The sequence below is a fragment of the Poecilia mexicana genome, unplaced genomic scaffold, assembly GCF_051168715.1.
Source record: "Poecilia mexicana isolate PSO_F unplaced genomic scaffold, ASM5116871v1 scaffold_11, whole genome shotgun sequence".
Classification (NCBI taxonomy): Eukaryota; Metazoa; Chordata; class Actinopteri; order Cyprinodontiformes; family Poeciliidae; genus Poecilia; species Poecilia mexicana.
The window spans coordinates 23273855-23293155 of NW_028263380.1; the positions used below are offsets into that span (position 1 = coordinate 23273855).

The 19301-nt window shown below is 39.1% G+C and overlaps 1 protein-coding gene across 5 annotated transcripts in view; it reads left to right on the forward strand.

The window, feature by feature from the left end:
- LOC106919931 (MTSS I-BAR domain containing 1) overlaps nucleotides 1–19301 on the forward strand; it is a 55903-nt gene that overhangs the window by 24336 nt on the left and 12266 nt on the right. For all 5 annotated transcript variants that reach the window (XM_088010433.1, XM_014990592.2, XM_014990593.2 and 2 more), the window contains exons 4-7: nucleotides 14100–14184; nucleotides 14886–14977; nucleotides 15094–15168; nucleotides 15848–15859. In XM_088010433.1, coding sequence (XP_087866559.1) covers nucleotides 14100–14184; nucleotides 14886–14977; nucleotides 15094–15168; nucleotides 15848–15859 — 264 coding nt within the window. The remainder of the gene's footprint in view (nucleotides 1–14099; nucleotides 14185–14885; nucleotides 14978–15093; nucleotides 15169–15847; nucleotides 15860–19301) is intronic.

The window sequence follows — 19301 nt, forward strand, 5'->3', positions numbered from 1 at the left end:
CTATCTAATAAATAAAGAGCCGTGGAGAAGAATCTACTGTGTCTGAATGTCACATCACTATATTGCAGACTTTTGGACATAGCGTTGTCCCATATATGCGACAAGTCAGTCAACACCTCCGCACAATAATTCAGGCAGTGAGTGACTTTTTTTCATCACAAATTCTTATGTGTCTCTGTACAGCTAGCTTTGCTAACATCACGTTAACGTAGCTTACCTTCTTTGAGCTACTTTTCTAAGTGACGAAAATAGTTAGACGTTGTGAAAGCGACGTTGTGAAACGTCTGTGAAAGCGAAGCGCTGCTGAGTTAGCTGTGTCCATCGGATTTCTTACTATTTATGCAGCGCTATTATATTACTGACGATTAGACAAACATTTTCTGCCGCTGAGAGAAAACCACTGCGCATGTCCTGGAGCGCCGCGCGCGAGTGAAAGGTGGGGAGGGGGAGGGGGGAGGAAGGAGTAGCGCCGCGCGCGAGTGAAAGGTGGGGAGGGGGAGGTGGAGAAACACGTAGTTGCTTGGATTTTAATTGGTGCGTTTTGCATCCAGTGAAAACAAAGATGTTAACAAATAAACTGGACAGTATGCTGCACGTTTAGTGATATTTTCACAGTTGCGGTCTCGACTGGTCTTGAAATAAAATGCCGAGTCCTCAGAGCCCGAGACCGAGACAAGACCGAGACCAAATGCGGTCGAGTCCGAGACAAGACCGAGACAATCAGAAAACGGTCTTAAGACCGGACTCGAGACCAAGACCGATCTCGAGTACCACAACACTGGGATTAAGATAATAAAGATGATGCCTCAGGGGAAAAAAAAAAACCTTTAGTCAATTTCCAAAGATTTTTGGTGAATTTTTGGAAATTTTTGGCACCACTGGTTAAGATGAAGCTTTTTCTCCAGTGCCATAGTCTTGCACTGAAATGCATAGAAAAATCCATTGATTAGTTATTAATGCTGTTAGAACCTTGCACCCAGATCTCTACTTAAAAATGTCCTGGTAATTAAGTGTTCAAAGTGTCCTGGAATTTAATGATTCTCCCTGAGCTTTTGGAAAAGAAATTGCTCCCAGTTTAAAAAATCCTCCCCTATATGCAATGGATTTTAGGTGTTTTTCATCAGATCCACCTGGCATGTAGGAATCATCAAAGAGCGGCGACTCTGGTTGTAGTCTTGAGCAAACGTCGCTTGTTTACATTAGTTATGGTGGGATGAAGTTGATTTGTTTGGATTCTCATTCCTCCTTATTTCTTTCAATTGTAGTTGGTAATAACTTCATAGTTATGATTCTGATTGGAGAAAACCCACTTGTCGTTTTATTTTTTGAATATCAACATAGATCAGCCTTACTGGAATGGCATGTTTTCTTGTCTTTCCCATTCTGGCCTTGAGAAATGGGCCTTTGTTGAAATCATGGTCATCATGAAGTCATGGTTATACGTATGTGGTGTTTTTCCATCGCACTAGTATGGACAAACATTAAGCATTTTTAACCCTGCCCACCCAGCGAGAGTCCAACTGTCAGTGGAAATGCTCCCTCAGTCTGCCAAACCATAAAACAGCACATCGACTCGCGCTGTACTGCTCAGTGGAACCAAGGCACTCTTTTCCTCTGAGCTAATCTTACATCTGCTAAATCTATAGAACATACAAAGTCATCAAAATATTTTTTAAAGGGTATTTGCTCAGTGATGGACCAGCAAGCCGTCCAAGGTCTTGATGCATCTTTGATAAATGAGAACAAAAATCTAGATAAACATTGTTCATCATATCCAAACGGTAGTTTAACAGCAGTGCGGGGATATTCCTGCTGTATGATTGTGAGAGTCAGTCGCAGGGTGTGTTTGAATTATTAATCAGGGTCACCCAGCAGGTGAGTCTGAGCCTGTGTTGTTTTCGTCTCTGCTCCAAACTCCCTCTAATTAGCCGAGAAGCCCCGCCCCTATGAAAGAGGACTTATTGTCTCCCCTGCAGGCCTGAACTTGGTTTACACATCCATTAGTCTCTACAAATAAAAGAGCAAGTTTCTCTACTGATGGTGGTTTCGACAGTTATTATCGGAGATTCATGCATTGTATGGATTTGAGCTGAAAATTGATTTTGCCGATGTGTTTGTTGCGGCGGAGGCGACTGACGAGGGTTCAGAGCTGTTTGTAAAGGTTGAACGGCTGTTAAATAATTCACAGCTACACCGTCACACTGCAGAGATAAACTCTCGCTTTCATTTTCAGACAACCTCGCTTCATCACCCCTAAGTGATTACATTCGTGTGCGCACACCCCTCAGATGCCAGGCAGGAATTTCCTCCACTATTTCATATTGAGATGCTAAATCAAATACCTGTAGTGGAAATGGAGCAACTTGCTGCTCTGCCTCGTTTTAATTTACAGTCAACGCATCATGTAGGTTCTTGTTTCAGAGGTTCAGCATTTCTTTGAAGCCATCAGCCATTGTTCTTTTCGATGTTTCACCTGTACTAAGCCACCTGCTTCTAACCTCCCCCATCTGTCATGTAGAGGTGCGAAGCCCTCAGGCAACCTGAGCGTGGCTGGAGGACACGCCGACAGTCGGTGTGAGTTTGGGTGCTGATGGGGTTTTTACATGCTGGTAGAAAATAACAGAGGTGCTGAGCACGTGTGTGTGTGTGTGTGTGTGTGTGCGTGTGCGTGTGTGTGTGTGTCTCCCATCTCTGGGGAGGTTTGGGAGGATCAAAGAGTGTCTGGCTTAGCAGATAACAGCCAATCACGGGAGAAAGAGATCTGCCTGAACATGCTTTGGTTGGTGGAAACACACATTTATCTGTGCACTCAAAACGCAGAACACTCATTAAATTCATTGCTAATAAAACATGAAAAATTGATTTGACTGCGTTCATGTAAGCAATCATATGTTGGCTACAAGTACTAAGATGTCACTGTGTATGTTCAGCCTGGGAAACCAAATTTATTTAACTGAAAATGTTTACTATCCCATCTTGTGCGATTTTCACTTACTGACTCTGTTTTTAGCTAATATAGAAACATTGATAAATGGCATTCAAAATAATTATTTCCCAGCCTTCCTGGTAAAAGTGGTCACAGTGATGTACTATCACATTCAATAAATTCAAATATGTGTTCCAGTACGCTGATCAATTTTCAGTTATCATGAGTCAAAAGAAACTAAAGAGCTGGATTTTTAGCCTCAGTGTTTCAACTGTTCTGTAGTTTTCTGGAAGTTTGTTCCAAATTAGTGGAGCATAAAAACTGAACTCTGCTTCACAAAATGATTCATTTATTTTAGTGGAATGGAATTAAACCTTCAGACTTCTTGTTAGGTAAGATTGTCTGCTGCTGTTAACAAATTTTACTTCTACCTGTGCAATCATGTTGATTAAATGCAGATATTCATTCTGGACTTAAGTGTAATCATTATTGAGTGTTCTTTCTTGTGTACATGTAGATAGATTTGAACTACACTGAAACTATGTTAACCTTTGTTTTTCTACACTGAAAGATTTTCTTTCTGCACTGCAGCTGTTGTTGAGTGACGGCATGTTGGCTTAGGTTTTCTGCTGCTGTTAATTACTTTTCGATGCTGCCATATTCGGTTTTGCATCATTTATTCCAAGTGGATGTAATGAAGAATATGAACATCCACTCAGGATTTTAAGCACATACTTGTCCGCTTGTGCTTACTGTTACTGTCTGCTGTTTACTGTTCAAACTCAGTGAAGTTGCCTGGTTTCTCAAGAGAGCGTTTTGCTAATTTGGCTTTATGCTCATGTTCATCTCTCATACTGGACTAACTAATGGCAAGTAAAATTGATTTCAGTTCTCATTTTTCTGTATTTTATGCATTTACATTGCATTTTTGGATTTTTTTTTTTCTTGGGATATAAAATGATAAAAATAAAATGCTACGTAGGAAGGCACAATGATGCTTGACATGCTATTGGTTATGGCTACGGTACAAGCTGCAATTTTTTTATCAATCTGGTGATGATCAGAGGAAAGTTTGCCTTTTAGAAAGGTTTTCTTGAAGAGGAACCCTTCAGCACCTATGGGGGGAAAACTAAATAATTTTTAATTATTAAAGCAATAATTGACACGTAAATTGTTTAAAGCAAACTCACTAATTCATGCAATTAAAGATTTGGCCTTCTCCCTAATGACTGCAATTTGGTTGTAAGTGAAAACAGTCAAAATGGCTGACGCTTCATAAAAGTTTTTAAAAAGTTGGCATCTTTGTGTTGGTTTGCACACAAAATGCAGCGGTTTTTTTTTTTTTTTTCTTTTTTTCTGCCTGTTAATCTGTGCTACTTGGCAACTAAACAATAATGCCTTAATAATAAGGCATTATTAATAATAATGCCTTAATACTCTTCCTAAATCCTGAAGCACAATCTGTTATTTTACATACAGCAAGCCCTTCCAGGCATTAGTTGTCACCATTTTTAATGGAGTGTGTGTCTGCACTTCCAGGCATCGAGTCAGTGAAACTTTGCACTGAGGCGTCGGCAGCAACCTGAGCTACGTTAGCGTCTTCTGAAGCGAGATGGAAATGTGCGCTGACACAAGCTTTTAGCATTCAGACACAGCTCTCCTGCTCAAACTCACTGAGAGGGCATCGGGTGTGCTCCGCCAGCACGCCAGCTCTTTCAGACTGCAGATTAGCGCTGAAATAGGAGCTCTGGTTTCACTCGGGAGGATTGGCAGCAGCCCGGGTCAAGCAAATAAAACTCTCGCTTCACTTTGTTTTCGCCTCAGTTCAAAGAGAGTGTGCGCATCAGCTGAAATCTGTCCAGACCGTGAGCTATGGCACTTGGAGTTGTTTTAAAATTATGGTATTAAAGGATGTGTGATATCAGCAGGATCTTGTTTCAGCATGTTTCCACCTGCCCGTGTGTGGTCAGCGTTACAAGCTCAGTGTGTGAGGGAGTAAAGCGATTGTGTGTTTTTGTGTGAAAGGGCTGACGGCTGTGATGGTTTGAGTCTCTCGGTGTCCTCCTCCTGAGCTGCTAAGTCGCTCAGCGTGTTTTCTCAGCTGCCAAGGAGGACAAAATAACTGAAGTGGTGATCCCGTCTTTGAACACCTCCCGAAATATTCATTCAGAGTCCAATAAAAGCTTATAAATCTGCTCCTGTGTTTACAAAAGCTCATGAGCACATAAACGAATTAAGAGGGTGCATCATGCAAAAGGTCAGCACAATTTAATACAAGACATCTCCTCGTGTTAGAAGGTCTTTGTTGAAATTCATCCCCAGATATTGAATATTTTTGACAGGTCCTCTGACTTTTAAATACTGTATAGCAAGGCTGCAACTAATGATTCCATTATTCTAAAAATTCCAATGATTAATTGATTATTCTGATGATTAGTCGATTAATCAGACAACAAAACTGGCAGATTTTTAATTTAACAACTTAACCCTTTTTTATACAGTATCAGAAATGCATCAATAGATGCAAATGAACATTCAGTTTCTTTTTTGGATGGGAAAACAAACATTTTATTTTTATTCATGTTTATTTTAAATAAAATAATTTTATATTTTCAAACAGTTTTGGCTTAAATGAAACTTTGAATTGTTCTTTCAGAGAATTGCCTTTAGACCGAATACTCCAGTTAACAATTAAATGAATACTAAATTAGTTGACGATTATTTCAATATTTGACTCATCCTGTTGAGTCGATTAATCGTTTCAGTCCTACTCTGTAGTAATTTACTGTAGCACCAATGAATCGCTAATCAACCATTAAGGTTTGTGTGTGTTTGAAAGAATTAGACATTTTTGAACATTGTTTTTTTTTTTTTTTTTTTTTGGCACAATCTCTTTCGTACTGAGTCGGTTATACTGCGTTACATGTATGTATGTAGTAACTTAAAATCAAGATTCATGTTGTTTTACATTAATCACAGCACCTTCAAAGAAAATCCCACATTGGTGTGTTTTCTTTTAGTGTTGGGAGACTTTTCATCTCCATTTTGCATTTCTGCAGCATCCTGTGGAGCTGAGGTCGAAGCAGCCGACATGGCAGGGCAGCAGCTGGCCTACTGCAGATGACTGACAGTCATTGCTGCCCATGACATCTCTGTACTACCCTCAGGATACCAAATATACCAGCAGATATGTGGGCGAAAGGTGAAACATGTCTTTAGAGATCAGAAAGGCTTTAAAAACAAGAAATACTGAAATAGTTCTGGTTTCATCATCAGAGCTGTGCTGGTATGCAAGCGTAAAATCCCAGCTGCAATAAACTCTGACACAACACTCCAGCTTTAGTATGCTATCAGAGAGGGGAGTTATTCACTAGAGGAACATTCAAAGAATCCCAAGACTCTACTGTAACCCCCCCCCCACACACTTACACACTTACACTCCTGCAGAAGGCATGTTGGGATCGTAACCTTCACTGACCGGCATCCTTGGCCTGCTCTCCCGCCCTGGTTCGGCGTGTGGTATTCCAGGACTCTGTGACCCCCTGTTGGCCTTGGATGAACCACAAGGAATTATATTTCTAGGAGGATATGAACTAATATAACTAATAAAAGGAGCAACCCTTTGAATTTTGGCACAAATGTTAAATTATGCCCTTGTCCTCCCCATATGTAGCATTGTCTGTCCATCATGGCTAAACATGATCTTTGTGACACTTTGGTAATCGGCTGGAAGTTGGTATTTGGTGCCTCTGCAATAAAAAAAAAGATTGACGACTGTGACAAAGTGACACTTGGGGCGCTTGGTGATACGCGAAGCATGCGTTACTGAATCCGTAAAGTGACCTTGGCTATATGGAGAGACAGAGATGCTGACTGATGCAACCAGCAGGCAACACTAAGCGCTAGTTTGAGTTACGGCTGTCACCTGATCGCTTTCTTGTGGCGACTGTTCAGCCATCTCTAAAGCTGGAGTTTCGGTTTGTTTGTTTTTTTCCATTTTTGTGGAGATTTTTCTCTCTCACATCACTGCTAATAACATGTTTAGACTAAATTTGATTTAAATGAGGGGTGGCGATATGGTCTTGATGTTTCATTACAATATTCTGTTGTACCATTGTGATAAAAGTGACGATAAGAATTACTTACTACTACTTTTTAAGGTAGCTGTATGACTGTGACTGCACATACAGAAGTGTGATTTGTGTCATTAAGCTGCACATTTATACTGAATTTAATGATATTTTCAAATCAATTGATATTTATTGATACAGTCATTAAACAAATAGTGGAGAAAATATTAAAACTAATGATTCCAACAGTAAAACAGTTTGGGGGGGTTAAACATCATTAATTTAAATGTATTGTGACGTGATAAATCAGAATTCTTTTCATAAGAATTTTATCACGATAAATGATAAAAGATGTGATAAATGCTCACTGCTATTTTAGATAAGGGTCTACTTTGCTATTGCATCACTTTTTGTTCTTGATGGTACCCAATGATTGATGTTTTTGGGGTTTTTTGGGATCTGTTTTTAATCCGTCATATCACTTTTACTGCTTGTAGTTGTGTGACTAGTTTTTGTTACCTTGTTCTCCATTTCTTATAACATTTCATTCCTACTTTTCCTCTCCTGTTTTCCTGTTCTGCTCATTTCCTCCATCATGCTCCATTTCTTAAAAATAACTCTCCAGCCACAACTTCCCTGTAGCAACTAGACAAGAAATATAGTGTGATAGCAGGGCCTGGTGATTTAGTGGCTGTCCTGCTGGGCTGCAGCTTCAGCTGCTCCAGTTCCTCAGCCTGGTTCCACCAGCGTTTGTGCGGAGTTTCTCCCATGGGAATGTGATGGCTGAGTTCACATCCCAGTCGGAAGGACAGGGATGGGTTTAAATTCCCATCTTATATTCCAGGTCACCTACTGTACACAGCACCACCACGCTGGTGCGCCACAGCGTCCCATCTTCAGGGCCAGTCGGCAGAGCCACTGCCATCTTTGAAAAAGCGGTCAGAAACATTGAGGCATGCTGAAACATTAAGGCTGCATCTTGGCCCACTTGGCCTGATGGCCTGTTTCTGCTCCACAAGAAACTTCACAGAAAGTTCTGACCCTCTAGACTGGAGATGGTAGAAAATGTTATCTAACATTTCTAACATCTTTGGAGACTTAGGTTTCAGAAAAATACCTCGTTCTAACATGAAAGTGTTAGAAAATGTTCCACTGAAGATATAAACTATTAGTCGTATATATTAATCAGTCATCAGCAGTGCCATTTAAGGTCTCCAGTTTTAACACTGGAAAGCAGCTACAGTAGCTTGAAGGACTACATTCATACAAGCTGATTTAACAACCTCGCATACGTGGGCTAGTTGAGAATAAATGGGAGTCAAAAGGTATTATTGTGTGCATGAGTGATATTCATTTAATCTAGAATACATAATATGTAGAGAACCACAATTCTAGAGATTTCCATCTTCATGTTTGACTTTGCTTAGTAGATGATTTAGCTAATCTATTCTCTATGGGTTTTTAGGCAGAATGATGACGTATGTCTGTTTCAGTTATTTCATCAGTAGAATGATTCGGGATTGAATTTTATTTTTGCTATTGGTTCTTACTGGTGATTCATTCATACATTAAATGCATCAAAACTAAGATTTCACTTTTTTTTCAGTCTCCAATTGAACACAGCATTAGCTGTTCGACAATGTATCTTTTAGAACTCTAAACTTACTAAAACCCCCAAAAAATGACTTTGGGAATTTGTTCCAGATTGATTAAAATTATTCTAGCCTTATAGCACTCTCTGGAAAATCCACCTACTGGTGGTTTGTAATGTTTCCTTTTGAACGGTTGATTAAAGCTGACATAAACTAGCCGTTGCTTTATGGATGGAAATGAAAATAGAATATTTATGAGGAAAAATGAGCTTCCATTCCACTTAGTCTTCTCCTACAGAGTGAAATGTTTTGTAATCTACTGAAGGCTTGCATCAGATCTTGTTGCCTTAATCAGGTAATTTACTCAGTAGTGTTCCACTTTTCCAGCTTATTATGTACTAATTTATGGAAAAAAAGCAGTAGGCCATATTTAGTAGAATAATAAGTAATTAAACCTTTAAAACACAAGTGAATTTTTGAACTTTAGTATAACTTGCTTGGGGTCAGCTTTTTTTTTCTGAATAATTGAGTTGAACTGCACCAAGTTCGTTCTCTTCTTCACATCTCTTTTTGACCTGTCACAACCTGAGATTCTTTGGAAGATTCGAAAGCGACCCGGTTTGATCTTGCGTGCAAACGAGCTGCTGCAGAGCCTCCTGTCCGACATTTCTGCAGATACAGCAAAGATGAGAGCAATCTGTGCCTGCAGGTCAGAAAGAAACGCCGCTCTGTCCCACTGAATTGGGTCAGGCGAGTGTTTTCTCAACATGCAGACACACTCGCTTGAGAGGTCTTGTTTTGGTCAGGCAGTTTTACTTGGCCACAAACTTATTTTCTGGAAGTTGGCATGAATTAGATTTCACTGAGCTTAGTGTTTGAAGATTTGGAGTACAGTTTTTTTTTTTAGATTATAGTTTTGTGAAAAGCTGTAGAAGCAACTTTATGGCAAAATGCAATACCATTGCACAGAAAAGACCGCCTTCCGTTTAATCCACTTTAGATTATGCTGAATAAAAAAACATGGAGCTGTGACCCCCAATGTTATAAGGTTTGGAAGATCTCCTTCATATGGATTATGTTCTTTACAACTACTAAAAACAAGGCAAGGCTAAATAAGAAACCAATAGTTTCTCAGCATAAATGTGACTCGTAGCACCTAATATCATGGTGCTTTCTAAAAATATTGAAGAAGCTACAGCAGTTGTATAGACCTAATGATAGGTGGTTGAACGGCTGTGGTCTCGAAGACTGTGGGATCCACAGTAATGGGAGGTGAAGAAATGTGGAGAATTCAGTTTGTGTGGAAATGTGCCCAAGCCAACACCGAGACCAAGAGGATAAATCCTGCTCATCTGTTAAAACATTTTACTTTCACTGCTACAGTCACTCATAACGACGCGCCGATCCTTGGAGTTGACATCCCATGTCATACAGACCATCCAAAACCAGATCTTTCAACCTAAAATTCAGCTTGCAAGATCTTCTCCTGGGAGAATAAGAAATCGAGTCAGAAATCTAAAAGGTAAAGTCACACTGAGGATGCAGCGACTTGGTAAAACTTACAACTGCCAAATTTTACTGACGGGAATTTAGCCTGAGAGGAGGAGACGAGGTGAGAAGAGAGGAGGTAACACCTAGTCTGGAGGTGAGAAGAGAGCTGGCAGGGGAAAAGATGAAGTGCAGCATTAAGCAAACGGAGGATACAGCAGGATCTGGGATGAGGGGAAATGTTGGGAAAAGTGGCAGATGATGTGTGAAGAGGAATGATGGGGAGAGATTGTGTGAAGGAGGACAAGCAGGAACAGGAAAAAGTGTTGGATTTGTACTTAAAGTGGCTAGAAATGTGCATGGACAACTGATAGACCGTATGATGCACACACCCCAGAGTTTTACATGTTCAGCAGATATCTGAAGAGATGCATCATTTTCATGATCTTCAAAATGGTAAAAAAAAAAAAGAGTTCTTACTATGCCGAAACGTTTAACAGCAATAACTTGAAATAGTTTGGAGACTTGTTTCTGCGTAGTTCTCTAGTGGTCCAGTCAAAGGATTTCAGTCTGGTTCAGGCCTGGACTCATTTTTTAGCTACTCTGTTGTAGATTTAGTGCTGTGTTTGGGGTCTTTCTTCTATTGAAGACCCAGTCTCGGTAAGTCTTCAGCTGGGCACATGGTCTCACATTTGAGTCCAGAATATTGAGTATGTTTTTTTTTTTATTACTATTATTCTGTGCACATCAACTGCTTGGAAGATTTACAATCTGACTTGAATCTTTTCCTCTGCTAAAATTGTAGCCCTCAAATATTTTTTTTAACATTTTTATAAGCTTTTCCAAGTTGATTGGCAGAAATGACTCCTTTGATTGTAGAAATGGTCATGACCGCTGCTGACTGGGTCTACTTTGGTTTTCTGGTGACTCTACAGACTGTGATCGCTTTGGCTCAAGTCTCATTGTTTCAGGGTATCAGCTGTTATATTTGATTTCAGTTTAATGAAAGCTGATATATCTTCACTGACGTTGAGTCTGATTTTAGCTAATCAGATGCCAGGTGAAGATCTTACACTTTACACCAGCAAGGTTTTTAGTGCCGCATCCATCAGTTCCATCGGGACTATAAAAATCTCAGTAGTTGGTCATCCATGCTGACAGCATTACAGTGGTACTATATTTTAACATGGTCTGCTCGGTGACAGGCAGTAATAAGACAGGCAGAGGTCCTGAAGAGAAAATGAGAGTCAGAGTGGGTGTGACAGAGAAGTGTTAGAGGGAGGAAGAGGAAGATGTGAGGAAAGAAGGGAAGAGCAGAGGAAAGAAAAAAGGAGTCACTGGTGCATTGCAGTGTTCATCACCACGCCCTACACAACACAGGTTTCTTCACAACCGAGCAACTTTGAGCATGTGTCTTGGTAAGACTCAAGCTGCATATCTGCTTCTGATTAAATGGATTCTGGCTAATTATCATTTAAGATAAACATCTGAGTTTAGACAACAAGGAGGTGAGCGTGTCAAATCCTTCTCAAGTGTGTAGCAATGCAAGCATCTTGTTGGTAATTGCAAAAGTTTTTTAGTTGGATCTCTAGTCTGTCAAGCAGAGATGGAGAGACCCTTTCCCCAGGAGGGAGCGTCCTGTCAGGGGGAGAGAGAGGATGGCCATCTGGGCCCTATCAGGTGCCTGTGGAGCTTCTGCTGCACTGAGAATCAGTTTAGACTCCATCTATCGCCACCCTGCTGGAGTGTCCTTCAACAAAACCTTTACACCTCGTTGGATGTTTTGATTCACTTTTTTTCATTATTATTATTAATAATAGTTTAAACAATCCATATTGTCTTTAAACTCAATGACTCAAGGTGACGAGAGCTGATTTAAAAAAAAAAAAAAAAAAAAAAAAACCCTGAGGATTTTTGTTACACATATCTGAAGGCATCAGGAGAAACAACCAAATAACTTAAAGTCTACATTATCTCTAAGTGAGAGCCACACAAACTGCAGGAATTAACAGAAAACAGGAGAAATGAGCAAAGTGTTCTGCAGCAGATGGCCTGGCCCAAACATCGGGTCCTGCTCTCAGACTCCTGGAGTCGGTGTGGGACTACATGGAGGGAGAGACCACAGTGAGATGAACTTAATCCGCAGAACTGTGGTTGTTTTTTCAGAGATCTGGGGAACAAGTGACCTGCCAAGCACCTTAATACAAAAAAACAGACACAATTTTATGCACCTTGAGTGAAAACTTGGAACCTTGAAGTTTTCAGTGCTTTAAATCCAGAGGTTTAACATGGAATGATGTTGGATATTGTTACCTGACTCTTTGTGGAGCAGCGTTAGCAGTGTTTGACATTTGCAGACCTGTGGATGGTTTTACACTATGCAGTGTGCACAAGTTTGAACTGCTGCTGTTTGTGTTTCTGAATGGTCATGCATGCAATACACCTTAGGCTTATCATTAATGGTTCTTTATCTTGAATGTTTCAAGTTGTGGTTTCCATCTAGCTGTAGTATTGTAAAATCATTTCCATAAACTGGAATTAATGGGAATCCTGCACTATTTTGGGATTGGGATTTATTAATTAACTTTTTTATTGCTTAAAAAGGCAATAAAGGAGGTCCTTTATTACATTCCTTTTCTGCAAAAGGAATGTAACCCCAAAAGCAGTATAAAAGTATACTGGTCAGTTTGTATATGGGTCTGCATCAACAAAATTTACTTATTACATCAACTTACATTGGAACGTAAAATCCTCTGCATTACACCAGATTATTTTCAAACATTTACTTTTGTTTGTTTTGATAAGGGATCTCAGCTAATGAAGACCTAAATTCAGTTCCTCAGAAAATTAAAACATTACATAAGATTAGTAACTAATTCAGGCTATTGAACAGTTTGTCACTGATCCCTTTGCATTTATTGCAGCAGCAAGAACCCTGTCTGTCCTGTTGGGTTTAATGTTTCTCCTCTTGGAGATGCTCCTGGCAGCCTGCTGGCCTGTCAGTCCCATTAAAGCATCCATTGGTGCTGCTGGCAGCGTAGGGAGGTGCCAAGTCCTTCCAGAAAGTTAATAAAGCATCTCCATAAAGCTTGTCAACAGAGGGAACAGTGAAGTGCTCTGACTTTAGACTTTACAAAACACAGTGGACTAAAACCATCTGATGACATATAGACCCCTCAAATCATCACCAGCTGTGGAAGCGTCGCAACTTCTGTGGCTCTGCCACTCTTCATTCAGACTCTAGGATATGGATTTCCAAATGAATGATTAATTTGAAATGGGTCAACTGAATCCAGCTCTTTTTCCCCTTAGATGGATTGGTTTACCTCCAAGAACACAACAATTGCAGCTGATCCACCACACAGATGTGCCCAGCATACATGCTGCAGTCTACACCTTAACACTCAAACAAGCTTTGCTTCAAAAGCAACTCACAAAGCTGCAGCTACACCTAATGCTTGTGCAAGTGTTTTAAATTATGTCTTTCTTCCATACAACTTTCTATTGATATACAGGGGACAGCAGGTTGTTAACAGCCAGCTTCTTTAGCAATGAGCTGTAGCTTACCCTCTATGGGAGCGATCTTCCTGCCATGTATTGTTTATATAACATTATAAACAACATATTGTTTATAAATATAGTAGAAATGGCACCATTTCTACTATATTTACTAACCTTCTTTTTTAGGTTTAGAGGTAATGTGTGAAATAAACTTTGGTTAACTTGGGGCTATGATTGTTAGGGTAAGTGTTTTGGTGTGGGGCATAAATGCTGTTACTAAAATGAATAGGCGTCAATATATATGGGTAGAAATGTGATCATTTGTGTGTGTGTACTTTTGGAATCAATACGATATTTACGTGAAAATATAGCGCAGCACAACAATGGTTGTATACCTTATACTCGTGTTGCTATGCAACACACTCTTTTTTTTTTGTCTGTGCAGTTTTTATTTGAAGACAGTTGATCAGTTGTTGCATGTTTTTAAAGCTGACAGACTGTTTGTTTGTTTTTTGTTGTCAGGAGGGACCAGAGATATCGGTTCAGCGCTCACCAGGATGTGCATGAGGCATCGCAGCATCGAGGCCAAGCTCCGTCAGTTTTCCATGTGAGTAGATACGAGTGTGTGATAAATGGGTACCATCTTCTTCATAGTCTTCCTAATAAAACCTATTTTTTTTAACTTTGCATAATGGTAACTCCTCTCACACTTAGTCTTTTTCCTTCATTCCCTAAATAAATTTCTCCTCAAAAATGTGTGACGGCTGGACCCTGTGTGAGTCCGATATGTCCCACAGTTCAGAATGAGAGAGTCAGTCAGGTTGAAATGGGCAAAACATTTGCATACCATGTGGGCCGTCCTTCAGCTTCTCTGCTGATCCTGAGGTTTTCATGAGATGAAATTATAGATTTTACCAGGACAAAAGAAACCAAAAGCATTGTCCAAGTAACGTTAAAAGCCGAAGAGAGTGAAGATATTTTAGAAAATAATCACTTCTAGGACTGCAAAGGTACTTTGTGAAACAGGTTAAATTTGACTCCAGCAAAGAGAGTTTAGCAGGAGCTGCAGTTATTTCTTTAACACAACAATTTAAAATACTTGCAAATTCTACATCTACTGCCTTCGATGTAGATGTTCTGATCCTCCTTGGTAAGCCATTTAAATTTGCACTCAAATTTTCCATAAAACTGATCTTCCAATTGACTAACTCTAAACTTTTAACTCTTTTCTATGGAACAAATGTAAAATAAATCTTGTTCCGGAGTGTTTTGTTCTGGAAAACCTTAACAGTGTGTTTATGTTTCCAGGGTGTTTCTGGACTGCCTGATTAACCCTCTGCAGGAGCAGATGGAGGAATGGAAGAGAGTGGCTAATACTCTGGACAAAGACCATGCCAAAGGTTTTCATAAGCACTCTCTTGCTTGTATTCCTCTGAATTAGTTTGTATGAGACACTAAGAATCAAGCTCTGGGTATGTTTTTCTATTTTTTTCTTTGTGCAATTGTCACTTGACAGAGTATAAAAAAGCCCGTCAGGAGATCAAAAAGAGATCATCAGACACTTTGAAGCTGCAGAAGAAAGCAAAGAAAGGTTTGTATTCTTTTTTTTAATCTTGGCTCTTTAAGCTTACAAGTAAAAGTTGTCATTTAGGCAAGGGTTAGTAGAAGCAGGCATGGTTTTCTCAAAAAGCTTGAATAAAAAAATATATATATATAATTTGGACTCTATTTATATGTAAAACAAGTTTCCTTACCAAACAATCTGACATAATCATTTCAGATAATTTTGTTTTTATTTTTTTAGCATGATTCAGACTTAACATTTAACAGATTAGTCAGACTATCTACTTGGTTAGCCAGCCTGCATTCTGCTGCTTTACAGATAAGAAACTCATTGTTTGCAAGCTGTAGTTCTATTCAATCCGGTTTATCTATATAGCACCAATTGCATGGGAGGGTATGAAGTGCTGTGTAACTCTATACTCTATCCAGCTAGATGTAGCTCTACTTTCTCTGGTACTTTCTCTGAAATCTCATGAAAGGAAATTGAAAAAATAAGAACAAAAAAAGTTTTGTTTTTTGAAACCTTTTCCACTTGATATCCCTTGATACTGTGTGGCAACATTTTATTTGGTGAAATAAATAAAATAAATGATTAGAAAAATGTCAGTTAATAAAATGTTAAAGTCTGACATTAAGTAACAATGTAACATTGTTTGTTCTCCTCCCTCCCTGGTCTTCCCCCGTCCAACATGATCAACTTTATACAGCTGATTTTTTCGGTAAGTTAATGGTTTGTAATCTTTTTTATCTTGTTAAACTCTTCCAGGTTGTTCAGTAAAAAAAAAAAAAGAAAAAAAAGACTGACTATTTCTATTCATGATACCTCTTCTTTTTCTTTTTTGTTTTGTTTGTACAGCTCAGTAGCTCAGCTCAGTTTTATAACCAGGGATTTATTTGGAACATATCATGACGGTACTCCGCAAAGAGGAGGTGAAAGATTGTAAATACATCAACAGTCGTAATGACAGATGTTAAATAACAAACACATCTCCAGCCCTCTGTTGATGTCTCGGGTTTTATAAATCTCCCCCAGACCACATTTGTCAGCGGGGGAGACAAAAACAAAAAAAATGTTCTCATGCTGTTTAAATGTTTGTGACTCACGAAAGCCGAGGCCCTGAACACAACAAAGCCCAGTTTTATGCTAAACAAGATTCCTTACTGAAAAACATTTTTTATTGCTTCTTCAATAAAACTTACCATGACTTCCATAAGCGTGAGTGACACGAACACGTAAAACCATAGAAGGGCAGCAGATCCTAACAGGAAACACTGAAATTCCACACAGTAAACACTTTGAAAACACGACAGAGACATGCTGTTAAACCGTCTTACTGATGGACTTCAACAGCAGCAGCATCTTTTAGCAGCTGCTGCTGCAGGACGTACCTAAATTCATACTAAATTCCAAATCTTTTGTTTGTGCTGCATATTCAAAGAGTTTGACTTTATTTCTCCTCCTTTAAATCTTTTTTCTCAACACCTGTCAAGCTGAGAAGTATCAGTTTATTGGTGTGAGTCACAAGAAATATTTCAGTTGCTTGATTTTATTTATTTATTAATTAAATAACTGATATGCTCAATTCTTTGATACCATCTTACTGGATATTTCTGCAGCTTTTAATATGGAAAACATGACAACTAACTGTCTGTGCATTCTGAAATCGGGTTGTGAGGGTAAAGAACATGTTGTTTCAATTCTGTGGAGATGATTATTCTCTGAAGGGGCCAGAGGTAAATGTTGACGTCCATTACGGAGTTATTTCTGGCCAGCACCTAAATATCTAATCTCGGTCTTGCTGATTTATTCTGATACTCCCCAGCTGTACTCCTCGTGAGCCATTTGAAGACTTGGGATTAGTGAAATTTTGCCTGAGCAGATACTCAGTATCTTGAAAACATATTTTGATACCTCATAATTTGGAGGCTCTATAAGGTCAACAGTTTCTGAAAATTCTTAAACTGCCCCAATAATCCATCAAACAAACACATGATATTGATGAGCTAAAGGATTTGGAAAAGATCAGTGCAAATTACTACATGTAATTTCAGTCTGAATCATGGATTGCATTATGGCAGAACTCAAAAGCTTATGATAAAAGACTTGTTTGAGCTGAGCCTTGTGAAGAAAATAAACAGGACCTTAGGTTGACCCCAGAGGACCCTCAGATGTGGTCAAGCCGCTTCGATCGTCTGGCACTCCCAGGCTATTATTGGTGCCCGAGAGGAAACTCCCTTTGCCGTGGCTTTGAATGTTAAGAGTAGAGGGAGTTTCAAAGAAGAAAAATGGGAGGAGAGACAGCTGATAGAATTGGATGAATGTTATGTAAGAAAGTGAATAAACAAATATCAAAGATTCTTTAAATTCTGTTCTGATAGATTTTTATATACAGAATATGAATCTGTGTGCAGTGTTGTGAAAAAGTATCTCCTGTGAATGCTTTGTTTGCCCAGCGTCTCTTTTATTGTTGAGTCATGAACTCTGATCCTATCTGGAACAAGTGAGACCTGTTGGTATGAATATCTCATTACTTTTGCAAATAAAATCATCATTTATAATCTGCATGTTGTATTAACTCAAACTATCTTTGTCAAATTTAAAAATGAGTTTGATCCAAAACATGATAGTGTGACAAAATCAGAAATAAAGGAAACTGTAAGGAGACCAAAAGCTTTTTCTAGGTAGGCCTACACCCTGCGATGTGCCCCTGTACGAGACATTCTCAAACCCACCTCCATAAACACCACACTAAACCCAATATAAGCTGAAATTTGAGCAACTGCTATCTCAAATGGATTAACTGGGCTTTTGTCTTGGCTGGAAAAAGGAAGAATGGATAGAGGAGAAAATGAAAGAAAGAGGTGAAATGAAGAAAACTATAAAAACCGTGGAAAAAAACCCCAAAAAACATTCCCGTCTCTTGAAAGCGAGGCTTTTTCTGTTTATCACTGAAGCATCTGCTTGGAAAAGTTTAGTTGGAAGGAGACAGACTTTGCTCCTATCAGTCAGCCTCGCCACAGAAGCTGGCTTTGGACCTCGCTGGAGGAATGAAGAACTTTAATTACATGTTTATGTCTGCCATCAAACACAGAAGGCTGGATTTCTAAGCGGGAATCTTAAAGGATGAAAAAAGTAAAGCCTTTCTGGTGCAAGAAACAAACAAAAGCTGCAGTGAATAATAAAATTAGTGGACTAAATGGGATGTGTTGGCAACTCTAAGCAGCTTGAGCTCTAGGACATTGCGACAAACATTTCACACTTTGTCATCTTTTATTGTGAACAAACCCATGATAGACTGAAAGCAGTAGAGCCATTCTTCATTGGGTCAGATAGTTATCGTTTAAAGGATAGTTGACTTTAAGTAAATTATCAAACATTGAATTAGGGTAGGGTTACTTCATTAGTTAATTCATTAGTTTTATCTATAATAATTCTTTGCTGTTTAATAGATGATGGACTCCTTTACTTTGCACACTGTTACTGTCCATCTATTTCCAAACATCTGAGTTTGTCTTCCTTGTAAGTGAGAATATACATAAAGCCCTTTTTTCAGCCAGTTGACCATCAATGTCCAGCAAAAGGTGGAGACGGGACAATGTAAAAATACTTTATGCTTTTTGCTGCTGGAGAAAACTTTGGCCACTTTGGCGCCGTCTCTGGAATCTCATTAAAAGAACTTTGAGCTGAAGGAACAATATGACTGAAACATCTTAAGCTTTTTAGTGCTAGATATATTCTGACACTGGTAACCATTCCCATATACATACACAAAAGACTAATGAAACATTCATACCAAAGCTACTTTCTCTGTAAATTAACACTCATTTATAACAAATCCCTTTTATGACTACTTATTTAAACTGTCACTTTAAGCCAGTTTTTTATTATTATTATTATTTTAAAGAGCAGGGACACAACCAAACGCATGGAAATCTTTTAATGTAAGCTTGTGGTTTGACAGTAAACATGACGAGAATAAACTGACTGTAGAGTTGAGCAGGATCTGAAATATGCTGCCATCAGAGGGGATTGTGAGGACAACATAACTGACAGACTCTCTAAAATTAATAATCTTCAGCACCTAAAGGGGGGGGACGCTTCCATGATGGCACACATATCCTGTTACAGTAGCTGGTAGAGTGAAGTCTGAGCATGCAGAC